Source organism: Solenopsis invicta, chromosome 8 (assembly GCF_016802725.1).
Source record: "Solenopsis invicta isolate M01_SB chromosome 8, UNIL_Sinv_3.0, whole genome shotgun sequence".
Taxonomy (NCBI): domain Eukaryota; kingdom Metazoa; phylum Arthropoda; class Insecta; order Hymenoptera; family Formicidae; genus Solenopsis; species Solenopsis invicta.
In genome coordinates, this window is record NC_052671.1 from 9,144,837 (window position 1) to 9,171,255 (window position 26,419).

General features: G+C 39.2%; 1 protein-coding gene across 1 annotated transcript in view; it reads left to right on the plus strand.

The window, feature by feature from the left end:
• The window catches only part of LOC105200908 (pair-rule protein odd-paired), a 35,723-nt gene extending 14,256 nt beyond the window's left edge, over positions 1 to 21,467 (plus strand). Inside the window, exons 2-3 of the mRNA XM_011168711.3 lie at positions 17,504 to 17,673; positions 20,588 to 21,467. Of these exons, the coding sequence (XP_011167013.1) occupies positions 17,504 to 17,673; positions 20,588 to 20,911 (494 nt within the window). The 3' untranslated portion in view covers positions 20,912 to 21,467. The remainder of the gene's footprint in view (positions 1 to 17,503; positions 17,674 to 20,587) is intronic.
• The last annotated feature ends 4,952 nt before the right edge of the window (positions 21,468 to 26,419 follow it).

Here is a 26,419-nt window from a genome sequence, read left to right on the forward strand (position 1 = left end):
GTTTGTAGCCAGACGTCCGCGGGCTAATGTTGCCATTCTTGAAAAAGTCCGCTGCGCCCGGGCGTTTATTGGCGGCCGTACGGGCGCCTCCGATCGCACGTGATATTTTTTCGCCCGCGGAGCCGTCTAATCGGAATCGAATTTATCGTTTAACGCGAAGCGCCAAATGCGCTGCAGAATGCGCATACATATATATATATATATGTATATATATATATATATATTGACCGGATGATTTAAATACTTCCTTCTTCTAGGCGCGCACGTGGTACTCTCCGAGCAATTGCACAACCGCGGTCGTTGATTTATTAAGGCTTCGGAAGATTGAGACGTCCAATGCTCGGATCTATTTCAACAAACTCGACTTTGATTGGACGAAGATGTTTTTTTTTAGTAAATCGCGTTTAACTTTAGCTTGCGTTTTGTAGATCCAAGTTGTATGCGGTTATTTCATCAACTCCCAATACCGTAAAATCTCAAAAATGATAGAACCCATTCTGCCAATCTTCATGTTTACAGAAGAAACGTTTCAATTGAAAAAATTAAAAAATTTTTATATACTAATTTATATATTTAGATTTTAGATAATTTTTCGCTCCTACGACGATTTATCTGACGTATAAAATAAAAAAGAAATTTTTTGGCCAACGTTTAACTAATTTTTCTGTAAACTTATTTTAAAAATAAGAGAAATCAATAACTTGAGAATTATTTTCAGACACAAAAATCAGTTTTACTTAGCCCCAAATAAATTCCACGTCAGTAGGATTTGACTTAAAAAATCCATAATTACTGGAAATGAACATTTGCAAATTATTTGTAGAAAAATAATGCACGTTTGAGCATAAACCATAAACAAATTAGCTTTATGTTGGTCGAAGAATAGTCTAAGGAGGAAGTGGGAGATACATGTATTTGGGATAACCCGAGTATTTAATTATCTTAGGGATCTCCCGAGTTCAATTCTCGACTTTATGTCGCAATAAGTGCCGGAGGGTCAAAACCGCGTGGAGCGCGGTCATTAAAGTCCGCTCGCGGCCCTACGATCCTTAACGGCGCGGAGGAGCACCACGGTAGAAAGCTCTTTATACGGAAGCGGGCGTCTCACGAAGCGCGCGCTTCTTGTTGCGCATCAATGCGAGCGGGTAACCGAAGACGGGGTAAATCACTCCGAGTTTTGCCGCTGGCTGCCGTCGTTGGTACGGTAGCCCCCGTCGAAATAATACCGGGCGCTCCTCCGACCGCGTCGCGTACGTTAAAGATGCCGTCGTACAATGACGATCATCGAGAAAATATCGAGTTTCCGTAACATTATACTTTCGTGCGGTTTAAATGCCAGCGTCGGTGTCAGGGCGTACGCGCGCGCGCGCGTCTGCTCGGCTTGTTGCGTGTCAACGAGCGTGTAAAATCGACAGTGTCTCGTGCGATCGTGAATGCTTCTTGTTCATCATAGGAGATCCTAAGATCATAGGCAGTTTGCCGAGTGTGCATGATGCAGTCCGTCACGAAAAGCGCTTCGCGTATGATCCCTTTCTTCGTGAGTTCATATCCATTTCTAACGATGAAGATTAACGTCGATCTCTTCTTTAACTTGCTTTTCACCTTTTTCTAATTTTTAAGACTAGAAAAGGATAAAGAGTTAATTAAACCGAGCTCAAACTTAATCCACGTTGGTGAAAAAACGGACATTAAAATGATCTTGGCTACAGCGAACCTTAATCGGAAACAGCGTACACAACACCGTCATGAATCTGAAATAAAATTTGCATAAACGAGATTGCTCCAATAGCCTTGCCTGCTCGCAAATTATTCGTCGAATATTAGCGATTTTAAATCATGATTGTGCATGCGGTTTACCTTCGCGCGCTTACTCGATGGGTTTTATAATGCGTATGTGTACGAATAGGCATATATTCGCTCGTCGCTAATTAGCCGGTTCACGTTAACTAATTAGCTACTCACGCTTTCTCCATTTTCTGTAACTCCATCTTTCTCTCTTATTCCACCACTACGGTCAGTCTATTCCATTACTTTCTCGCTTTCTAATTGCAATGATAATTTCCTTCCATTTTCGCATTAGAGCTTTTATTTCGTTAATTAATTTTACAATGTAAAATTAATGTAAAGATAAATTAATATAAATAATTGTCGAAAAAATGTTCTGACAAAATTATTCAAGTAATCTCGCGTCAATCTTTTTTTCTTTGAATGCAAATAAGATAGTAAATTATAATAAAAAGTGATACAGTAAACAATTTCAGGAATATTAGCAAAAAAATTTTAGTTGTGAAATTTTTAAAAGATTCGAAACATTGTTTTGTTCCTCGAAAACGAGCACCCATCTCTCTTTTAATATTTAATAACACGTTTCAAGATGTAAGAAAAAAATTGAAGCCCAACGGTAAAATGGGAAATTTGGAAGACAATTATTGTCGTCACTGGCATCGCAATCCAAACATGCTGCAATACTATTTAACTTGTTTTTAACTCTTTCCACTAATTTTGTATCGAGTTACTCCAATCTGTCTGATGTGCTACCGACCGTCAATATATTTCGCAAAAGGTGATAGCCACGTGACGCGAGCTCTCCGCGAATGATATGTCAACCGAGTCAGAGATCAAGTCGAATCTTCACGAAGAGCTCATTATCATGGCCCGTCACCCTCGTAACGGGTCGCGCAGGTCCACGACGTTTTTCCCACAGTTCTCTCCCGTCAGAACACGCCGGAGGAACATTGGCGGACGTAGGAGAAGAAGACGAAGGAGGAAGAGGAGGAGGAGGGTCGGTCGGTTGTCTCCGTGGTCCGGTAGAAAAGGTCGAAAAAGGGAGGGGAGATAAATAAATAAAGAAAAAAGAAAGAGAGAAACGCGGAGGGAGGAAAAAAGGAGGAACGAGCAGAGGAGCGGAGAAAACAAAACGGAATTGCGGCCTAGCTGCGGTGGATGATTTAGGGGGCGAGGGTCGCGGGTCGAGACCGGGCTCTGGAATGCTGGGCCTCTTCTTCTTCTCCTCTTCGGGCATCCTCTTTTCTCTCGCGGTCTCCTCGCTTCTTCCTCGCAACGTTTCTCTCCCTCTCTCGTACTCACTCCCACTTTGTATCTCTCTGCCATTTCGTCCACGAGGTGGAATCGTCGTCGAGGAGATGCGGGAGGAGTAGGAGGAAAAGGAGGAGGAGGAGGAAAAGATGATAAGAGACAAGGATAACAGATAGAACATTTACATAGGTCGTTAGTGCGGGCAGATGTAGGGACGCGTTCGCGTATATACCCACGGCGACCGCGTGTCCACCTTGTGCCTCCGGTTCCTGACCGTGAGACTCCAACTTCGCACGGCGAGATCGACTTCCTATTGTTGTTCGAATTTGTCATCGTTTCGTTTAGTTAACGGCCGTCGCGAATAAACGAGCTCGTAATTCATGCGCGTAATGGCGACTCGCCCGATCTCTCGTCCCGCACTAACTCGTTGTAAAGACGAGACGCTCTTACGCTATTTAATTCTTTCGCAGTTAAAAGAGCACTATCACCGTCATTTTCGCTCCCATGCCAATCTATTTCCTGGATTCGCGTCGATTGTGTACGCAGTTGACATCGGACTCGATTCGCCGGCGATTTTTTCTCCTTTCGAGAAATAGATGAAAGCCAAGATTCAGCCAACACACATCTGCTAATGCCGGCGATGCGTGTGTGAACGATTTATTGGCGGATATCCTGTCTCTTTCACGTTTGTCGCTCCGCTTCAAAATTTTTTCCCGAAAAGTACGAGAACCTCACTTCTGTTACATTCCATCTTCGCAGTTAATATCGAAAGATCGCAGTGCTGCAGAATGGCACAGGGTACGTAACGCGAGTTTTATTTAAACATTCGCCGCGCAAAGCTTAAAACTTTTCTTTCTTTTTTGTTTGGCAGATAAGACGATCTTCGCGTTTACTGCTATAAATAGCTGCTATAAGCCTTTTTTTATACGGCCGATGGGTATATGAACACTTCGAATTTCTCTTCTAATCTACCGGCAGGATCGGGCAAACCTCCTGTCCCACGGACTCATGTCGGGGATTGACCTAAAGGGCCACGTCAAAAATCATACGGATACATGTCTCAGACCGTTTTGACGTCGGGGCACACCAGCCCCATTCCTTATTGTAATTTAATTTCGTAACCCGACGCCGTGTACCTCTCCGGCCAGGGAAATTATCACGGGGGCCCCGTGTGGCACGTTATAATTTTCTCATAAGAAGCTCTGACGAATTGAGATTCGAACGTTCAAGAATGTCACAAGCGAACACGTTTCTCTTGAAGAAGAGTCGAGACCTTTTCACACCAAATGCACGCGAATGAAGTTATTCGCTAAAAGCTCTCCCGTCTAAAGAGACATAAATTTCTCTCTTTAATGAAAAAAGGGACAAAGAAAGAAAGATGAAATTAGTATTGCGCGAAAGTTTCTAGCAACATTACACGAATAATAACTGGGCAAATTGCAACGACGCTAAACGTCGCGTATTAAGCGCCGTGTAATAATACAAATTTACATCTCACAATTATACTATCGCGTATACATGTCGTAGGTGCTTTAATCGAACGCGTAATTGCTTTATCACTATAAGTTGCTCAGCAATTATAACATAGTATGCAACCTGCTGTACGAATGATTTCGACGATAGCATTCCATTGAACAATAAATAACAGATAATAGGCAATATTTTACGAAAATCATGAGAGTATACGCGTCGCACACTTCAGAGCTGTCTGACTTTTCGCAGCGCATTTAATTGCTATTTAACAGATGCTTCGTGCGCAAGAATGTTATAGTTATTGCAACCAAATGGCATCAATAAATTTTTAATACAACTGGTTTAATAAAACTGGTTCTAATGCGTGCGTGTAGAATTGCAGTGTTATATGCAAAATTAAGATTTAATTTTTTATTACGAATAAATAAAACGTCCGTTATAATGCCAGTAACTTGGACTGGACTTGGATAACTTACGATATGAAATTTCTTTAAACAATACACTGAGAAGAAAAGTTGTTAACGTGACTAAATTTTTCAACTCGATTATATTTTTTCGGTTCAAGTATTCATGTATTTGACTTAAATACATAAAATATTTGAATTTCAGTTTAAGCATTTATACATTTAATTTAATTATACATATACATTTAACTTAAATAGATACTTGAACTGAAGAAATTTAATCAAGTTAAAAATTTAATCAAGTTAACAACTTTTTTTTTCAATGTCTTTACTAAAAAAAAAAGAGGAAGAAATTTATTTCTACACATTCAAATACTAAAAAAAAGAGAAAAAAAGAATGAATACTAATTCTAAATTGCTGATGGGCAATATTGCGGTCATTACACGACAGCTAATAATAGAACGTGTCGCATGACAAACATTCTGTATTATCTCATGTGTATTCGCTTGAAGATTTAACGCGGTCTATCGATCATCGCTATCGCAAAAAGGTGTTACTGAAGTTTTTACGCAAATCTAACAAAATTATCTTTGCGAGACGCGAGTGTGAAAAGTCCCAATAAATAAAATCGCACCGTGAAACGACGTGCAGGCACGCTAACGGCGTATCAGCGATGAGAAAAAAAAGAGGCCTGCGTCAGCGTGCACGTGTGGAATTGTGTGAATATGAATTATATGTATAAAATATGAAAATTTGCATAAGAGAGACACGCTCTGCGGAGAAATAAATACGCGAGACGGAAAACGTCACGGAACGCGCGTGTACGCAAGAGGGAGACGCGAGAGCAGCGTAATATTCAACGTATAACCCATAAAGATCTAATTGCGTGATTTAAACGAGTGCGTAAAGTTGCGGCTGGAAAACCATGAACTTGGTACGCGCTGATAATGCAATGACGAAGTATAAAATAAAAGACGAAGGGTCAAGTGTACGTTGTGTGTATACTAGATGGGACGCCGTAAAAGTTGTTCTCTCCTCCCGTCTCTTCGCCGTTCTCCGCTCTTTCTCGCTCTCGCGTTGTTTCATCTTATTTATTTATTTTTTTTTTCTTCATTCTCTACTTTTCATTTCTCTCGCTCTGGGTGAATATGTATACGTCCCGACCGTACGTCCGTGTATACGGAGAGAGGTAAGTTTCGCCGGTCCGCGTTATATTTACGAAGAGCCTCTACCTCTAATGGTTTCGATGCGCTCGGACGCAACGCGTACCTGTCCCGCGCGGAGTGCGTGTGCACACACGCGTGCGTGGGGCGATTCCTCATGCGCGCGCGCGCGCGTGTGTGTGTGTGTGTGTGTGTGTGTGTGTGTGTGTGCGCGCGGGGGTACACACGCTTGCTCGTCCCGATCCCGCGACGCGCGATACGGCGCGTAGGGAGGACGAGAGAGGATTCACGCATACACACACACACACACACACGCACGAGCCGCACGGGCGTGAATTATGCCTCGCGCGAGATGTCAAATTGCTCGCCATATCATAAAATATACAACTCCGCGCGCTGTGGGAAACATTATGTTCTCTCCCGGTCCTTCTCCCCACCGCCCCGGCCGTCTTCCACCTTCAACCACCCGGTGTCCCCACCGTCCACCCTCCCACGGGTTCTTCCTCCCTTTCCTCCTCTCCCCGTTCTCGTCCTCGTTTCTCACCCCCGCGCGCCCGTCACGATTCGCAAATAAATTCGCGCGGCGCACCGCAGTCGTATTAACGTCGAGACGGTTTCGGCGCCCGCTTCCGGAAATTCATTTTTCCGTCGGCCACGACATAATGTCGCCTCGGCGTAACGACGAAAGCATTATACATACACGTACGTGTATTACGATAACATAATTTAGTAAAAGAAATAGCAATTTGTGAACTATCGGATGAGATGAAGGACTGCGTTTGCGTGAGAAATATTTCAAGATAATTTCGATTCTAAACACGCAACAGATAAAGACTCTTAGCATTCAAAATCAAATCAATAAAAAAACGGCAAATAAGAGTTGAGGCACAGATGCACAAATTATATTTCATATATTCTTTAAGTTAACGCATCTTGTGAATTTCTAATGCATCCGCGTACACTGAGACAATATTACCAAATTTTTTTTAAATAAATATTTGCTTGAACACTTGTAATGAAATATTTACTAAATATTCATTTAGTATAAGAACCACTAATTTAATTTAACTGTCATTTTTTTCTATTGAGTGATAATCTTCAGAGCCTTTTCTATTTTATTTTTAAATATTTATGTATCACAAGTATAGATTTCATGGCAGGTAACATTCAAACAAATTATTTATTAAAAGGTCATTTTTTATTATAAGTTCTCATATTATAAAAGTTACGGATCTTTAAATATTTATAAAACGCTTAAGATGGCTCAAAATGGAGCCGAAACGTAGGTAAATAAATGCATTAGGAATTCAAGATATATTAACTTATTGAAGAATATATGAAATATATTTTAATTTGCGCACCTGTGCTTGACTCTTGTTTGCCATCTTTTTGTTAATTTAATTTTGATTCTGTTTGGAGGTTTCAAGTTGTTTGGAAAGATTAATACGTTTATTCGATCGCTGTATGTTCTTCACGTAATAGAATACGTAAGACACTTCAGTTTTAAAAATCAGATACGTCGAGAAGAGCTGCAACGTCTCGTCGTGTGTCCGTCCGATAGTCAGAGCGTAATATACCTGCGACTCACTTCGACCTGATCTGATTTAGCGATCTTTCCGCCACGCCTCACGTCTAATCATTAGACGAAACACAGAGAGAGTGAGAGAGAAAGCTCGGTGCCGTTCATTAATAAGCCTAAAACTGGCCCACACACGAGAGTGGGCCTCGAAGAGAGTGCCCCGTCGTGCCCGAGAGAGATCTTTCTCTTGCTCTCTCTCTCTTTCTCTCTTCCTCGGGATATTCCGTCCCGCGAGAGGAGAGCCGGAGATGAAAGATCCATCGATGATACATAGTGTATCGACGCGAGAAACCGTCGAATCATCGACCGTCAATAAATACCGATCGATCCCGCGCCAGCGTCTATTAATGACTAAACGTCGGCTAACCAAATTAACCGTGACTAAAGTGCGTTTAACTCGGCATTCCTCGTACTCGCGTAACATTGTTTAAGCCGCCCCGGTTACCGCCCGATAAATCACGATCGTGTAACGCGTCATTTCCTCAGTGATTTTGCAACCCTATAATGGTATTCTTTAACACAAACTTATTGTGCTGGTAAAAAGATTGGCGCTTAATCTTTGCCGATACACGAGATCTATTCAATACATCATACAACGTAGCTTCGTGTCGAAATACTAAACGCGAGTATTACACCCGGCAAATGAAAATAAATTCAAATGAAATTGCAATTCATTTTAATTTATCCGAGTTCGCATTTTGGAGTCTCCGAGTGCTTTTGGATTCAAATGGACTCAAATGGATTGAAATACGAAATGCGTATTCATCATGTTGAATTCACATTATTTTTGGATTCAAATGGATTCAAGCAATCTAATTCGAAAATATTAAAATGAATTTATTTCTATTCATTTCAATTCATTTTCGTTTGCTGAACACTCAACAGTTAAGTAAAGAGAAAAAAAACTACTATCCTGATATGTTGAAAAATAGTATTCTGAGCGTATGAGAACTTTGGTTCACTTTTGTGTCGAGTTTCCATGTGGTCTCATCAATGTTATTAGCCCATATTTAATGAATTAATCTGATAATCGGAAAAAAAGTTTTGAGGAATGCGATCGAGGAGAGTTTTTTTGGTTGGAGCCTAATGAAATTCCTCCAAGATTATTTGCCGTTACCGCAGCAAGGTTAATGTATCTTCTTACTTGCTCTTTCTCTAGTATTCTCCTTCCCTTTGCTCTGCCATCCCCCTCGTCCTTACATTCTCTCAAGTATCCGTCGCGCGAGGTTTCCCCACTTAATCCTGTCCGTACGTAAATCATGAACTTCCTTCTCGACGCCTGCGAGGGTACTTGGCAGGACTATCCACGAAAAAAAGGGGGGAGAACGAGACGCGAGGATGAGGACGAGACCAAATCGAAACTTTTCTGGGAAGCTGCTTCCTTCGTGCGAAACTGAAGCTTGTTCGTGTTTTTTTTTTTCGTTCTACAAATAAATAGGTAGAAGTTATAAAACGATGTTACCGAAACATTCTCATCGGTAATTTACGCTCGCAAGAAATCGATCCTTAAGGACAACGAGGTGTGTCCGAGAGAGGAAAAAGCGGTATATTAAGTGCGTATAAAGGGGCACGGGATATATTGCAAAGAATGGTCTAAAGGCACGAATAGCCTGAAATACTATCGGACAAGAAAGAGAGGAGGCGAAAATAGAGAAGGCGCGGTACCGAAACTAAAAGTAACAGTGTATATATGTATATACATATATATAGCGCTACTCGAAACACAATCGCTCGGATTCTCAGACCCAAAAATGTTAATCCCCGACGTTTCCTTTTGACCACACATTCTTTCTCTTTCCAACCTTTTTCCTTTCCCCGACACTCCCTCACTTTCTCGTTTCGTCGGCTGTCGTGAAAATATTACAAACGTGGATCTCTCTCGGCGAGACTGTCGCGGAAAGCGCCTTTAGAGTTTGGAAATCGGCGGATTCGACGTGGAAAAGCTCCCACCAGATCGGACAATGGATCTCTAACAAGCCCTCTGTCGCGTCTGCGTGCGTCCATACATGCATTCCTTCCTTTTCCTTCCTGCCTTTTGCGGTGCCGTTTAGCACCGGGGCACAAAGATATAACAATGTCGCTGAGTTCTGCCCCGTGCGTAAGCCCACCGGGGCCCATTTTCGCTTTCCTTTAAAAATCTCGAACCGTGCCAAGGCACACAGGGCCCGGCGTCTGTTTGCATGCTTCTTCTGACGAGTGCCACTACGCAAAAGTTGACGAGACTTTCAGTAGCCCTCGAGGTAAGGGATAAGGGCACGCGTGTACTTTTCGCCTCAATGAGAATCTTTGATCCCTCTTAAGGGTCCTCGAACGACCGCGTTTGTAACTTGCGTTTAGTAAAACACGCAAGTCAGAACTTCAGCGATCCGTTATTTTTCAGTTAAATGGAATTCATACGAGGCACAAAAAAACGTAGTTATTACACAATAATTAAGTTACGTCATTTATGAAGATAAAAATCCTAATTTCTCCACCAACTTTTCCAGACGTCTCGAAAAGAATTGAACACTCGTAACAAAATCAAATAGATTAGGATCAATAGATTAGGATATCATATAAAGTTGAGAGGGTAAATCTCTGATCTTAGTGCCTAATAACGTTTGCGTAAATTTTACAATTTCCAATTCACGTGAATTGAACGCTTCATATTTGTCGATCTTGAAGCACAGTTTTTAACCAAAACCAAAATATTTTATCACAAATTAAATAAGTAATTTAATAATACTGATGTTCACGAATATCTTAAAAACACTGCGAAAAAATTCATTGGAGAAAACTTAACACTTAATATTACATATTGCAGCTTAAGGACAGTGTTTCAATTTCTCGTCTTTACATTTGAGAACTAAATGAAAAATACTTTATTTGGATCAACACAAAAAAGAAAAAAAAGAATTTCTATTTCATTGCCCCCTCGAGAGAGTATACACATACCGCAGTTTTAATTTCGCAATCTAAACCGAAACGGTAGAAAAGTTTTATGAGCTCAAACGATTTTCAGAGACGCGTAAAATGCAGAGATGCAGTTCCTACGCAGCGAAGATATACAATTATGGGTTAGATGAGTGTAAAAGATATTTTGTACCGTGACAACTATATACGTACGAGTTAACCCGAAAAAATGCCACCTTCCGCGAATAAATACGATGTACTTTGTATGCGAAGAATCTCTCTGCGTGTTCAAGACCGTATCGGACTGACCGAGAAAAAAAGGTCTCGCGATTCCATTTGCAAATAATATGCATGGCAGAATACCTATTGTGATTAGTAAATTTAACGGTCAGCACTACACTGTTATTTGGTAAAAATGGTCACGCTATTTCTGAAAAGCATATAAAAACTTCCATAATGCAAATGCCGAGATAATTAGCTGCACACCGGATTATCCTGTATAATCTGGCACCGACTCCCCCACCGGTCGCATCGCCCCGAAACTCAGCCCACAAAAATGCCGCAAAGAATTCTGTGAGAACTGTACCGATTGTGTCCTCATACCGGTTTCCTTGGAAATGATAGGTCGGCCGGATACCGACCCTGGTAACTCTAGACGGACAACCGGGCATACCGAGTCCGTGGCGCCCCTATCTTTTATGCCGGCAGTTTCTGAAAATCTCTGCGCTTGATCTCTCTACCCTGGATTACAAACAAGAGTGAGAGAGAGAGAGAGAAAGAGAAAAAGAGGTGGTCAGATCGTGGAGGTCGTGCGACGAGCGAGACGGTGAGGGAAGCTGGGAGAGAGATTGGTTGTCAGCGACAGCAGCAACCGCAGCAACGGCAGCAACACGTGTGCGCGCGCTGGACATGGCGGCGTTTACATAAACACGTATAAACGTCGTGTAAACCCCGGCGCGACACCAGTCCCCCGCATTCTAGAGGTGCGCGTGTGCGTACGGCTCAACGCGCGTCCGTGAGAGGGTCCGGCGACGGTAGCATCCCTGGGCTCAGATAACCGCCGAGGATATACGACTCTAAACTACACCTACGTGCGCGGGGACGCTCTTGGGCTACCGAATTTTCAAGGAGTCACGACAGAACGTCAAGATAGCGATGGTAAAGGACGCACGGGGAACCGGATCAAGGATGAGAAGTGTCCGCTTGACTGGTGATTCTCAGTAAGAAGCGACAAATATATCGTGCCGGTAGAACCGGAGAGCTTCTGGTTGTTGCAGGCTATTTAGCCACTAGAAATGTTTCCTGCCTACTAACTAGAAATAGTTTTATTAACAGCTGCATAAGTAGATTACGGACGGAAAGTGGAAGATGCAAATTTCTGCAATATTATACTCGCAGGAATCCAATACGCGAGCAAATCTGGAACGGTGCGATAATTTCTGAGGCGGTTTAGATGGGAACGAGATCTCGCTTAGCTTCGTCAGGACATTATTTGGGTCAACCATTATCTTATCCTAACGCGATCTGGAGGTAGTGGCCTAACGTGCTTTCCAATAGACGTCGGGAGGTGGATATATTATGGAGGCCCTTGTGGGGCACGGGTGAGGAAGATAGCGTTGGAGCAAGCGCGCGAACGAGAGAAAAGGAGAGACGACAGAAAAGAAGAGAGGGAACGAGCAAACACTCGAATTACTTCAGCAAAGAAACATCTGCCGATGGCGCTCTCCCTTTCAAAGCCAACATGGCGGAATGATCGGCGCATCAACCGGTAGTTACGTTTACCCACGGATCTGCGGTTCTTTTTTTCTGCATTGCGTTCCCTCAGGCCCAATCCCCTTCTCTCGTTCTTTGCTCTTCCTCGTTTCCGAACGCGCGCGCGACCATCCTCGACAGAAAAAAAGTCCAGTTGCGTTTTCGCAGAAAAGTTCCGAACGTCCGTCTTCTTCGTCCCTCGTTTTCCCTTCTTGCGCTCGCAATCAAGCGCTCGTGCGGAAAGAGGAATCGCTTTTTTCTTCGCTAACACAGATTCGAGATTCCGTCCCGTCGTAATCGTAGTATCGTGAACATATCTGTGGATGCCAAACATAGCAGGTGCACGCAACATGCCGTCGGAACTCCCGGAGTGACCCAAAACGAGAGGCGATTGGAGATAGGTATTAGATCTCAACCGTTCGGTTCCGCAATCTCGGAGGTGCAAATCGGGCAATATTTTTTTTAACCTCGTTCAATCCAAACAAACGTAGCGTTGGTGGACGGTGACTGGTGTGCGCGGCGACTGATTTCATCTCCGAACGCCACCGATGAAATCACCCTCCCGTGGTGCGTTTCGAGATTTTAATTCCTCCCGAACGTATTGCACGTACATCCATCCATCGCTCATTAAATCATAACGTTTATCATTCCTCGTTTTCAATTCCTTTCTCACGTGGAAAAAAATCACCAATCTCCGCGTCCTTCTGACTCTCTCTTTCTCGAATTGCTCGGAGAGAATGAACGGCAGATTGCGCGTCGCAAAAAAGGCAAAAAAAATCCATCGATCGCAGATTATTTGTGCAACATAAAGTGCCTCGAGCTAGATCCAATATCTAAAGATCCTAAACCGTGGTAAGATCAAGTCACACTGATTTTGTCGTGACTTTCGTATCTCCTTGGCCAATCGCGATGACTGCAATCGATATACATTTGACAGGAGAACCTCCAGGATTTCCTAATGCCGAACGTATAACAAGAAAATTATCCACTTGAGGGACCTCCGAAAATGGAAACGGGAATGCGTGGAAAGAAGAAGAGGAGGGCTGAAAGATCGCTATAAAGGTGGGGAGGGTAGTTTTCTACGATCCCGTAAGGTTTACAACAATGTCCGGTGGTCCCAAGACTGGTGTCCTCTACGATACAATGGCCACGAAAAATCATCCATTATCCGCGCGAGATCCACGCATAGAAGGGAGATGACGAGAGAAAGATGGAAAGAAGTTAGTGAGGTTGCAAGTTCGGGCCCCATGGACAATGATGTACGCCCCATATATCACCCGACTGATTTTTCCGAAAAACGGAATCAATGAGTCTCCGTCGAAGGTGCGGTAAAGAAAAGGTGGGATTCCATACCGGTTTTCGAGTCACCTTTTCGAGCTGATAGAACACTTCCGATTCTGACCATTATGGAAGACGAGAATTTGTTATTCTCACTTCAAATTCTTAGCGGAAGTGCAATGACTTGTGGATACTTTATGATACTTTACATCTTTACAAGATTTAACAAGTTCAGAGATTTTGTAAAGAATATTGAGAAACCGGCAATATTTTTAAGAGCCAATAATTCTACTGTTAAGAATAGAAATAATTATAGTATTTTCTATTTAATATCTTCTATAAAAGGAAAAAAGCAGAAAAATTATTTAAAAACGGACGATCAACAATACATATATAACGGAATCTTCGATTATTTAAAATTCAAATTCGCGCAGTTTCCGTACGAAGGACTTATTTTGCATAATTGCTTAAAATTATACACGGCAGATGTGTCAAGGCGATTATTTTACTTTTAGAATTGTGTGCAGATTAAAATCAGCATTTTTATGATTCAGTAAATAAGAGATACGCGCATCTTCTGTTTAAATGCCTTATCCCCCAATAGATGAAGTACGGACTCACGATCTATATCATCGAACCCGCACATTCTTCCATGACGCCGGTGTATTATATATATATGTGTATATATATGTACGTATATATACATATAAACGCGCGTGTATCGCTCTTCGATTCCAGCCATAGCCAAAACGATTATAATAACTATTTTATCCGGCGCGGATCTGGGCCATTGTGCCTCTCCATTCTGAAAGTCATAACACGATGCCTGTACTGCCCTTCGGAAACTGCCTCAACTGTGTTCCCCTTTTGGCTGTGCTATACCACGGTGTAACCTGGTGTATCATGAATTTCAAACACACACACATAGAGAGACGTGCGTGCCCAAGGATACGGACACGGCGACCGACACAATCAGAGTCCGCCCGTGACTATATTTCTCGCGCGTACGTATGCGTGCCTCATATACAATGTGTACTGTAACTGTATATGGGGATGTGCGAATATCTATATGCATATGCGTGACACACGTTACGCATATGTAGACGATTATCTTCTAGGTGTACGTACATAGGTACAGTAAGAACGAAATGCGTACACGGAACATGCATTATCATATGCACAGGTTGTCTCGGAACTACGAAACGTAGTCTTAATGACAAATTCCTTGGCAATCTGATTAGCGATACTGATCTGTTGAAGAATCATTTAGAGAAAATTTCAAGAAATTGAGAGGGAAACACAGTTGAGCATCTTAATGAAAATTATGAAAAATATCCAATTAAAAATTTTCCTATAATTATTCAAATTTTAATAAAACATGCGATTCTGCTTATCTAATCGCACACTGGCAAGAATGTACTTCATGAAAAGTACAATACTTTATTCTTAATTGCTTGCGATGAGGAAATCGATCCCTCAGCATTTTAATAATAATAAGAAAACGGCGACGCTAAAGAGCAATCGATAGATTTGTGATTGCGACTGAAGATCGCATTTTTGAGACACCCTATATTCAAGCACTAGCGATCATGGTCTCGGGCTCTGACACTGGCGCACGCATACACACGTATGAATACGCGCGTCTGCGTGCGTATCGCGGCGGTGGCACACATCGACCACCAGCAATATTTCACGGCATATTGTTGCCATCTGCACACGCAACCCTGCGCGCACGACAGAATGCACGACGTAGGAGAGACGCGCGCTTTTATTTATCTGCTATTTATTTGCCAACGCGCGCGCTACCGAAGCACGGTACCCCGACTCACGACCCTGCCGGGGACAGATTTGAAAAGTTATTAATCGTTCTGTTTTGGATAGGAGTGCCACGGCACTCTCTGGGCCCCCTCCCAATCGCCAGACGAGCTCCTTTTATGCGAGCTGCCGGTTAACCAGATGACGATGGCGCATATTGGCCGTGCGAGCGAACGTGCCCCTTTCAATCAGCGAGAGAGGGTTCCTCGAGAAGGTGTGAATCGATGGGTGGAGACAAGCCACAAAAAGTTGAAATCAAGTCAACTCTTTCGCGGAATGGAGGGAGGACGGATTGAGACGAGAGAGATCCCAGTCGACACCGAGCATCAGCTGTATTATATCTGTGTTCAAATTTTCCACTCAACAATTTAAACATAATATGTTGTGATATTACATTTATATTATTGAGTGCGAATTTTTCACATATACATATGTAATGTAGCTGATAGTCAGTGTCGACTGGGGTGCGCACGGTGTGTCGTTGACTCGCGCAAAAATCATAAGATAGTCGAACGTTCAAATTATTTGACAAGAATATTGCGGGCCCCGGCTTGATAGCTTATCTTTCCTCGCGAATATGTATAAGACGCTTCATAAATATTTACGTCGTTGCGAAATAAATATTTCGCATTCCGTAAATGCAATATCACGATTGCGGGATACGCCTTTGCGATCGAGATAACGAAAGTGTCGTAAAGTCCGGCAATTGAAATCTTTCCGGTGGCGAATAAAGAAAAAAACGTAGTCGCAGCGTCGCGAGATAAGAGGTGACGCCGGTGCGTGGGACCGTTATCTCCACAACTTCATAAATATTTAAGACGCCTGCTTTGCGTATGATGCCATCACAGGCGTTCGGACTGGCAATACCTGAGCAACTTGAATAAAATCTGTATCGTGGCGATGCGCGATCTCTTTACGATGATACATCATGTAAAGTTATCACATTATTTACACGTTAGAATAACGATGTCGTTATGCCCGAAAGTTTAATGAGCGATTCTAAGAAACACAAAGCCGTTTACAAGATCAGCTGCAGTTTTACGCTTCGTAAACAAATCGTTTTTAGCGTAAAGTAAGCGAAACGATGGCTTCTGCCGTCGCTTCGAGAAGGAGAATCTATTCATTCGATAACTGCCAGTGTAGTCAATCTGTTTATTTTGCAGACTTCATCATCGAATAAAAAAATAAAATAAAATAAAAACGAAAAATTTTTAAATATTTCTGTATTACATTTTAATATTTGCCAAATATTTTGCGAGTTTTTATTAATAAAGATTTTTCCATTAAAATTTGCTGGAGAAAGGAAAGAGAAATACATGGACCCTACACCGGTCGCGTCCCCCTCAACACTCATTTTGATTTTTTATGCGTTTCGGTAACACATATTCCCAATTCTCGCCGCGGCTCGTCTCCGCAACTTGTCCAAGGGTGAGAGCCGCCATTTTTCCCATAAAAAATCCGCCAAGTTCGCGCTTCCTGTGTTCGCGCGTCTCTGCTCTCCTCGAGAGCGCAGCGCCAGGAGGAAGCTCCGGAAAAGGGAGTAGAATACGGGGGTGTGGACCGACACGGTAAAATATATTCCAGTCAACTTCCGTTGGAAATAAATAAGAGTCACGCCACGCGATCTCACTGCGCCCCGACAACGGCGGCCATTCGTGTGCAGGGGACCTTATCTTTCGATATCTCTTTCTCTCTCTCTTCCCCTCTCTTCACCCTAAGCTAAGAGAAGCCATCGAGAGGAGTTCCGCCGCCACTCATCAAGATATACAGAGATCAAGATGAGACTCCCTCTCTGTAACGCGCTTGCGTAATCGTTCTTTAATTACTAACACCTACGTAATTGCGAATTCCGTTCTTCCTAATATGTTCGTAACACGATGATTATTCATGATTAACTCCGATTCATTTTATAATCGGATATTATTTATAATACCATTTGTACAAATCTTTGGAAATTAAATTCGATTCAATCATTTCGTTCATTCTCTCTTTCTATATTTTACATTATATTTTAATAATTTTCTTTCGCGGAACGTTATACTATATTGCATGTGTGTGTGTGTACAATTGGAATATTATTGACCTGTGCCGTTACAATTTCTTCTTTCAGGCGAGAAACCTTTTAAATGCGAGTTTAGTAACTGCGACAGGAGGTTCGCGAACAGCAGCGATCGAAAGAAGCACAGCCACGTCCACACTTCGGACAAGCCTTACAATTGTCGAGTGTCAGGATGTGAAAAGTCCTACACCCATCCCAGTTCGCTACGCAAACACATGAAGGTATGTCTTCCGGGTTAATCACGAAAATAGTTCGGCGAGCAGATGAGAATGCACTACTAGGAATTCGAGTCTATCGTTTACACATTTGGGCTGCTTGCGCAAGCCACACGCTCAGTAATTCGACTTTAGTTAAAAACAACTTTAAGAGAAGGAAGAAAGGGAATGTTAGCACGAATGAGCATAACGGAAGTTTAAATCACGCAAACTTATTTTAATAGACAGCTTAATAGATAGAACTGAATATTACGATTATGATACGAAATATCTACATTCAAAAACTGCAAATAGGTTAACGTTGGATTAAAAAGACAGTTGAAAAGGCGCGTGGTCCCCATGATCAACCGCGACGATCACGTTCCGCTTGTACCAAAACTTGGATCGCTACTTCGCGTATACATTCTTTGGAATGCTGAAGATTGTAAAAATAATGAAACAAAACTGTACACCGTTCCTACGACTGCGGTGATTTTTTCGCATGAACGATCGCGGAATCTTAATAAGAAATTATCTCAGCACGGAAAGGCAGAAGGAAAGGTAGGGAACCGTGCAAAACCCAACTTCCGAGATACACGCGTGATAGGTCAGCTTCACCAGGAACGCTTTCGCTACTCCAAGGTTTTCGCAGACGTGATTCGCGGAAGGCAGTCGTCGAGATTTGCTCACTGAATTATGAAAGAAGGACCGGAGAGATGGAAACGGATTCTTGATCCCCGTTGCTTTCGTTCTGGACTTCTTGGGTCAGGCCAAGGTGCTACTCTCTCCGCTGATCCTTGTGATCTCAGTCTCGATATCTCGACGATCGACTCCAAGTCCCCCAGTGTTATAAGTTCTTCGCGAAATGTACCGTATAAATCAAAAATATGTTCTGTATATTATACGAAATACACGAAAGTCATCTCTTCTGGGAAAATGATAGGTAACTTTTAACGATACGTTGCAGTTATGAGAGGGATTTTGCGCATAAATTATTATGAGCAAAATCTATCGATTGATCCGGATTCAGATATGTATAATTAACAGATTTATTATAACTATCTAGATTATCGTTCTTTTCTGACCTTTTAACAAATTGACACTGCGTATACATATGTAGAGCTAGAATTATACTTGATATTTAACAATATTTTTTGAAACAGTTTTATACAAACAAAAATATAGGGGAGAGTAGGGTAAATTGGACCTAGCTACAGTTTTTGCTCTCTATAAGGCGCAAATAAAGTCCGATCGTAAAATTGAAAGTGCTAATAGAAAGATAATTTAATTTCCTTCATTTTTGCTTGAGACCATTTTGACATATCTCTCATCTATGTTAAATTATAACGGAAAATGTAAAAACGCTTTTTTCGATCCAATTTGGAACTACTGGTTCCAAATCGGACACTCCTATGTTTATCAACTTTTAAATAGAATTTCAAAAGATTATAATGTATTTTTTTTAGTATTGAATAAAAACGAGCAATTTGATAGTAAAAATAAACATTTTATCGAGGGGGAATTCACAACCCAAAATTTTGTACACCAATGCCGATTTTTGGCATTGCTGTAAAACACTGCCGACATTTTTGTACACTGCCGACAATGCTTATTGTTAGTCAATGCCTACAATGCCGTCAATCCTATATTAAAATTAAGGCAATGCCATGCAATTATGAACACTACCGCGTGCCCATTATCATACACCAATGCCTGCACAAGAATTCTAAAGCTTTCCCGAAGTATTCAAAAATTTTGGTGCTCAACCCCATGATCGACTCTGAAGTGAGCTCACCACTCCCCAACCACTGACGACAATGCCGTCAATATTATAGGTCACTGCTTACTTTTTTCGGCAGTCCACTGCCGAAATTTTGTACACCAATGCCGGCTGTGAATTTCCCCTCGCATTTTATTAAAAAAAAAAAAAAACAAATTAGTAACAGTTTATATAGTTAGACGTTTTCGGGTCATGTTGTGATATTGTTATTATATAATTAGAGTCAAAATCAATAAAATTCATATTCCGAGTCTGATAATTCATAATATGTTACTAATTTAACATTTCCCTAGAACGGATTTGGTCGGGTTAGGATTTGGTCCTAACCAAATTTGATCGGCTGATTGCCAGTGTTACGATCAGGTTGCAATTCCGACGTAAAAGTCCGATTTGGACACGAGTCTCTTCGAACTTTGGAACAATTTTTACAATAAACCGTAAAAAAGATCACAAAATAATTGATATTTTTTAATTCTACACTCTTTAATTATCTTAAATCAATTATCTTTCAAATTTTTAACACTTTTTAATAATGTTTTACAAGGATTTTTTTTTTAAATTTTGTACAATGACTGAAAATACATATTTGCGTTTATTCTGTGAATGATTTGACAGAAAACTGTCAAACTGCTGTCACATATTCGGTGTTTTATAAGGACTTTACATTATAAATGGCATCCAAATCTGCTTAACCGTATTCATTTAAATTAAAAAGATTTGGAACACGATCCGATTTACCCCAGTCTCCCCTACCCTATAAACGCTACAATATTATTTAATACTACCTAAATAATATTTTTGAAATATTATTTCATAATATTTCATAATATTTGCATAATAATTCACATTAAATTTTGAAGAAAAATAATATTCGTAGAACATTTTTATAATATTCCATGAATATTGCAATAATATATCAGGAATATTATATAAAGCAGATACGTTTGTAACATTAAAATAATACTTCTATAATATTAAAAAATATTATATTCTCGGAATATTATTTTAATATTATTTTAATTTTTTAATAATATTCGTATAATACTCTAAAAATATCGTAGCGCTTATAGAGTAATACCTAACATCTTTTTTTACAATGGTAATGATAAAATTCGTCATTACAGTCGTCTAATGCAATCCTTTTCCGATGCTCTCTTTCAGGTACATGGATTACCCGAGGGTAAAGGAGGAGGATACGAGAGCGAGGGAGAAGAGAGCAGCAGTAGTGGGGGTAGTCTGTCGGTGACTGGTAATACGGAATCATCCCAGCCACCTCCGATCCCGCCAAGGACAACAACCAATCTTCCGTCTACGAATCGAACTCACGATCCCTCGCTTCGTGGAGCTGCGGAGGTGACGGAATGGTACGTTTGTCAGGCACCGACAGTCGGGCCTCAACCAGGGCCCCTACCTGGTCCACCACAGCCGCATCATCTTGGTCATCATTTCAATCAATTGATACACCACCAAGCAGCCGCTTATTAGGAAATATCGAAGGATCGAAGTTGTGACCAAGTGAGAGTCTTTCTAAAAAAATCTCCGTTCCTATCCGTTCACCTCAATTTGATGATGTGATTTCTTGCTGAGGATGAGTTTCGTCAAAGGAACTACAAATGACAATCATCTGTCGATTTATCGAAGATAATCCTTCGAGGAAATATTCGGGGACATGCCTGTGGCGAAATTTCGTACTCATCATATGATGTACTATTCGGGCTCCGTTGGCGCCTTATATAAAGAAGCTCATGGATATTTAGAATGGAGTAACGTATTCGCTGTAAGCATCACTCTAACGTTTTCGACATCATACAAATTTAAAGAATATTTCAACACATTTTTGAGTAATATAAGGTATATCATATAATTCATTCATTTAAAATGTTTCTAAATTAACGATTATTAAACAAAAAAAACATTTTTCAACGTTACTTCTTTGTGAAGAGGACATTTTGTGATATATCTCTATTATTTCAAATAAAATCACATAATCTTTTCATATCAAACGATTCTTCTTGACATTCTGCAAATATAAATACTAATACTATAAATTAATTAAAAAATAAAATACTTTTCTAATATTAAATACATGAAACATTATAATACAAAAATATTATTATAACAATATTATAACAATAATATAAATATGCACTTCATAAAAGTAATATACATTGCTTAATCTTTAGAAAATATTAGAGTAATGTTAAAAAACATTAAAAAATATTAGAAAGTAATAGAAATTATTACAAAATATTTTTTTAAAATTTTTTATCATGACAAATTCATACGCAGAATATCATAAGATTTTTATTTGAAAAGTTCATGTGAAAAAATCATGGGATTAAATTTAAAACACTTTTAAATTTAATTTTGCAAGTGATAGTAATTTGAAAATTTGAATTTCAAATTTGGATTTAGAAGCAATTTCTAGAAAATTAATGTTTGTCCATCCCACGTTCATATCTTTCAAGACTTTTTGTCTATGGTATCTTTTAATTTCAAAGCACGGTTGCGTTTTATTATTTATCTAACGATTTGATTTTACTCTAATTTATCTTTTTTCCTTTATGAACATTGTTCCTTTATATCAGAGCTTAGCAGAAAGTTGCTCATTTCAGCTGACTTTCAACTTAAAACTTTCCCTTTTTTTTACCTTACTACTTCCCGCGCAATCCAATTGCCGATTGACATTTGGACTGCGTGCAGATTGGTTAGATAAAGGGAATAACACTAGCTGAAAATGTGCCGAAATGTGCATTTTTTGTCGAACTCTGCTTTACGTAAACACTGTTGGCTAATCTGATTCGAACTTTTGTCACTTTTTGTTTCTTCTAACTTTGCACATGAATTTAACTTTTAAAGTGCTCCACACATAGGTTCTTTCACGGTGGAGTTTGTTCATTTTTCGCAATTTTATAGTTTATGTGATCAATAGGCTCTGAGAATTGTAGTTTAATCTACAGAGAGCATGAAAATTGAGAACTTTTAAAATTACAAGATGTCCCAGATTTATCATGATACCCGTTAATAAGAAAATAAGAATCATTTATGCTTTATGAGTTTTTGAAGAGTTTGTAACAAGTGGCACTGCCATAAAAAAATATTCATCAGGATTGCGCATCAGCAAATCAAACTGTTAAAAAATAGTTTAAATTAAAAATTTAGACGTGATTATTTTCTTTTTGACCTTCTGACATATAGATGATGACATTGTGCGCGATTTAGTGTAAAATAATTCACAAAATTTAACGGAAGAGACTATTGAGAGATTCAACATTGACAGATCGTATTTCGATATTTAAAAAAGAAGTTACATTCTGAAGTTTGCTATAGAGGGTGTCTAATAATTAAAGATTAAACTCTTGCATAGAGGTACATACAATAGAATAGACTAAATTGAAGTTGAAAAGTCATGTACCATTTTGCAATTGTAAAGTTATAAATTAATAACTCGTTATCTATTGCGAAAATCGCAAAATGGTACAGAACTTTTCGACTCAATGTCAGTTTAATCAACTCTATTTCTATGCAAGAGTTTAATAATTAATTATCAAACACCCTGTATAGATGTTGCATTTGTTGATCGAAGCAAATAAATTAATAAAGTAATAAAAAAGTGTTTTGTACCATCTTGTTTTAATAATAAATCGAACACAAACTTTTATCTTCATCCAATACAAAATTACAAAAAAATGAACAAAATTCATTAGGAGACAGTTTCCCATTTGACTGTGTGCGGGAGCCTTTGTCAATCTAGAAGCGCCAATCTGTCACTGTTTTAAAGCATAAGATTTTTTTAATATTCTTTTAATCTATTGTAACGTTGAAGATAACGCGCGAAAATGAGTCAAATCCATCAATTCAATTACGAATATTACGTTTATTAAAAAATACTATAGCTGTATTATTTACGCATCAATACGCTTTCATTGTCCTTTAGTACATTTCTAGAAAATTTTCTTTATTTCTTTATTTGATTTCTACAAAGTTCTGTTGATCATAAAATGTCCTTGGAAATAAAATAAGGTTTTTCGAATGTTTTTTCTATAATCATTGAAGAGATTTCGGATAAAATTATACTATTCATTCATTTAGCATAACGAAAAATCAGCGTGTCTGATAAATATTTACCCCCAACGATCGTGAGTAGATGCAACGAATTAAACTAAATAGAAAAGTCTCTCATGAAATAATGATTAATAAAAAAAATTCGCGAGTAGATGCTTGCATCTGCACGAAGAGACAGCTCAATTTTATGGTTGATAACAGCATAATGAGATGTTTGGAGATATGTTTTACGAACGGTACAATTATATGTAGTAACGCAGCGCTCCTACATATCCAATGCCGCCTGTAAACAACTCCTCAAGTGCTTAGTAACAGTGAACGCATATAATGCTGGACGACTAAGCAGTTGTATTTGGTTTACATCTGCCTGTGGATCGGGCAAGATATGCTTTCATTTGATAATTTTTAATCATTAATTTTTTGTTATTGCAAAAATCACAAATAACGGAGGACTTTTCTATTCAGTTTAGTTCGCTCTACCCAAGGGTTGTGTCAATAATTATCAAACACCCTTTATAAATTCGCTGGTTCAGACTTTGCACTGTGTAATATCATTGTTTATAGATACATGTAAGGTAAAAATGAAGTTATCTACGTGATATATTAGATGTATGCAAAAGTTTTAGTCCTTTTATTCAGCCCTCTAATCTAATTATTTTAAATTGAAATGTTTTCCCGTCATTTTGTAAGTGTAAGTTGGGTATTAAACTTTCTAAAATGCCTTTCTAAAATATTGTGTTCCTTGATACGTGCAAATATTGATTTTGTCGCTTTGACGGTGATCTTGATGCAAGTGATCATCCGCGATCTGGAACGTTGCGAAAGCTTGAGATCGGCAATTTGAAAGCGTTGTTGAATAAAAACCCGTCCCAAAGAACTTGCAAAACAGCTTGGAGTTGACCAAACAACAGTTTTAAGACTACATAAAACGGGACAAATTCAAAAGCTCGAAAAATGGTTAGAATTATCTGCCAGTTGAGTACATACGTGCGTTTCATTGCTTTTCAAACAGTGCACAAAATTTTTTTGTGGAAAATTATTACTGGAGATGAAGAGTGAATTATATGTAATAGTTTTCTACAGAGTCTTCTACATTAATGGCAAAATCAAATATTCATAGCAAAAAGATTTTTTACAGTTGTATTTGGTAAAATGTAAAAAATGTAATTTTATTTCAAGCTTTTTTAGCCGAAAACGGTTCATGCTGAACGCTATCCTTTCAAACCGATATCTTTCTTTCGCGAAGGAATTCGACAGTTGTCCGAAAGGCATTCAGGAAATTATAGAAAACGAGGGAAAATATTTTTCGGATTTATTTACAGTCACAGTATTTTATGATAAGCAAATAAAAATTTGAAAAAAAAGACGAACTTTTGCACACATCTAATAATAACCCGAGTTATCGGTTAAGTCTATTGGAAACGCGATCGGTTTAATAAAATAATATAGAATTATTGCGATAACGTAATTTTAAGTTAATTTATATTCAATTCTGGATGAGTTGCGTAGAGGTGACGATCAATTTCATTTTGATGCGAAACACAACCGGGTCTCTTGACAAAATTTATACAAGAATTATTCTCGTATAAATCGGAATTTCATTTGCTGTGTACTGCTTGTGCTGGGCCAGGGAGAAAAATTATGCATGACATAGGTTACCAACGATTCGCGCTAACGCCGGATCGACCTCTACATTCAAAAAGTCACTAGACATTGGAAGATGCAATATCTGCGATATAATTTTATATAGCATACCCAAATAGAGAGTGGACAATGCTTTGGACAGCATCGATCAAAATGAATGAGAAACAGATCTACACGTGTCTACTATGCTAACACATTATCTTCTTGTTTGTTTTATTGATGAAAATTCATACTTGATGTTTATCAATTCAAAAAAATACTCAGTTTGGTGATGACTCTCAAACATTTTGGGAGACAAGCGTACGAACTCTCTAAATCAGTGTAATATGCACCGAAAAACAGTGAATAGTCTAATTCCAATGCTATCAGTGTATTATGCACTGAAAAACAGTGAACAATCGGATTCCAGTGCTATACTTATAAATACATCAATCAGTGATATGTACATTATCTTTCAACAACAATATACTGATTCCGATCAGTGAAAGTGCCCCCTTATAGTTGGAATCACACAAGATAGGAAATAGTCACTGACGATCATAGTTATAAATATAGCTACGAATCAATAAGATTTCGCTGATTTTAGATTTAGAGAGAATGAGCGAAATTACATTGGAAACATGAAAGGCGGCAGGAATAATAAATTTCATTTGCGCAAAGATTCAATAATTAAATTATTAGATTGACAAGTAATCCGCGCGCAATTGCATAAACTGGAAATTGTAAGATTCACGCAAAAATATTATTAAGCACCAAGATCCGCTCTGACCGAGTAAGGCTCTCTTTACTTATTTGTGTTTTTCACATACCAGTTGATTTTCATTTATTAGTGTAAATTATTAGACACAATATTAATACATTTCTAAATTTCGCGTTTACTTTACGATTAATTTATCGCGATTATTTATCATCAATTGCCTTTGTGATCTGAATAAGACGTCTAATTGGTTTCTTTTTCATTGATGGTAAATCGTAATGAACCATTTTGAAGCATAAAAGACTGAAGATTAAAACAAAATGTTTTCTCGCTTAATTCTGGTCATCTAATTATAAATTACTTTTAAGATCGCTATACTTGGATAAAGTACATCTCGAAAAAATTTTCCTGCACGCTGTGTACAAAAGAAATTTTGCACATAGCACAATTGTACCTCTTTCTATCTTATTCGCTGTGATTTGATATTGTATCTGACGTATTATTTATATTATACCAATTATACAATTCTTTCATTATCTCTGTATAAATTTTATGGATATAATTATTATGAATTCTTCATTGTATAT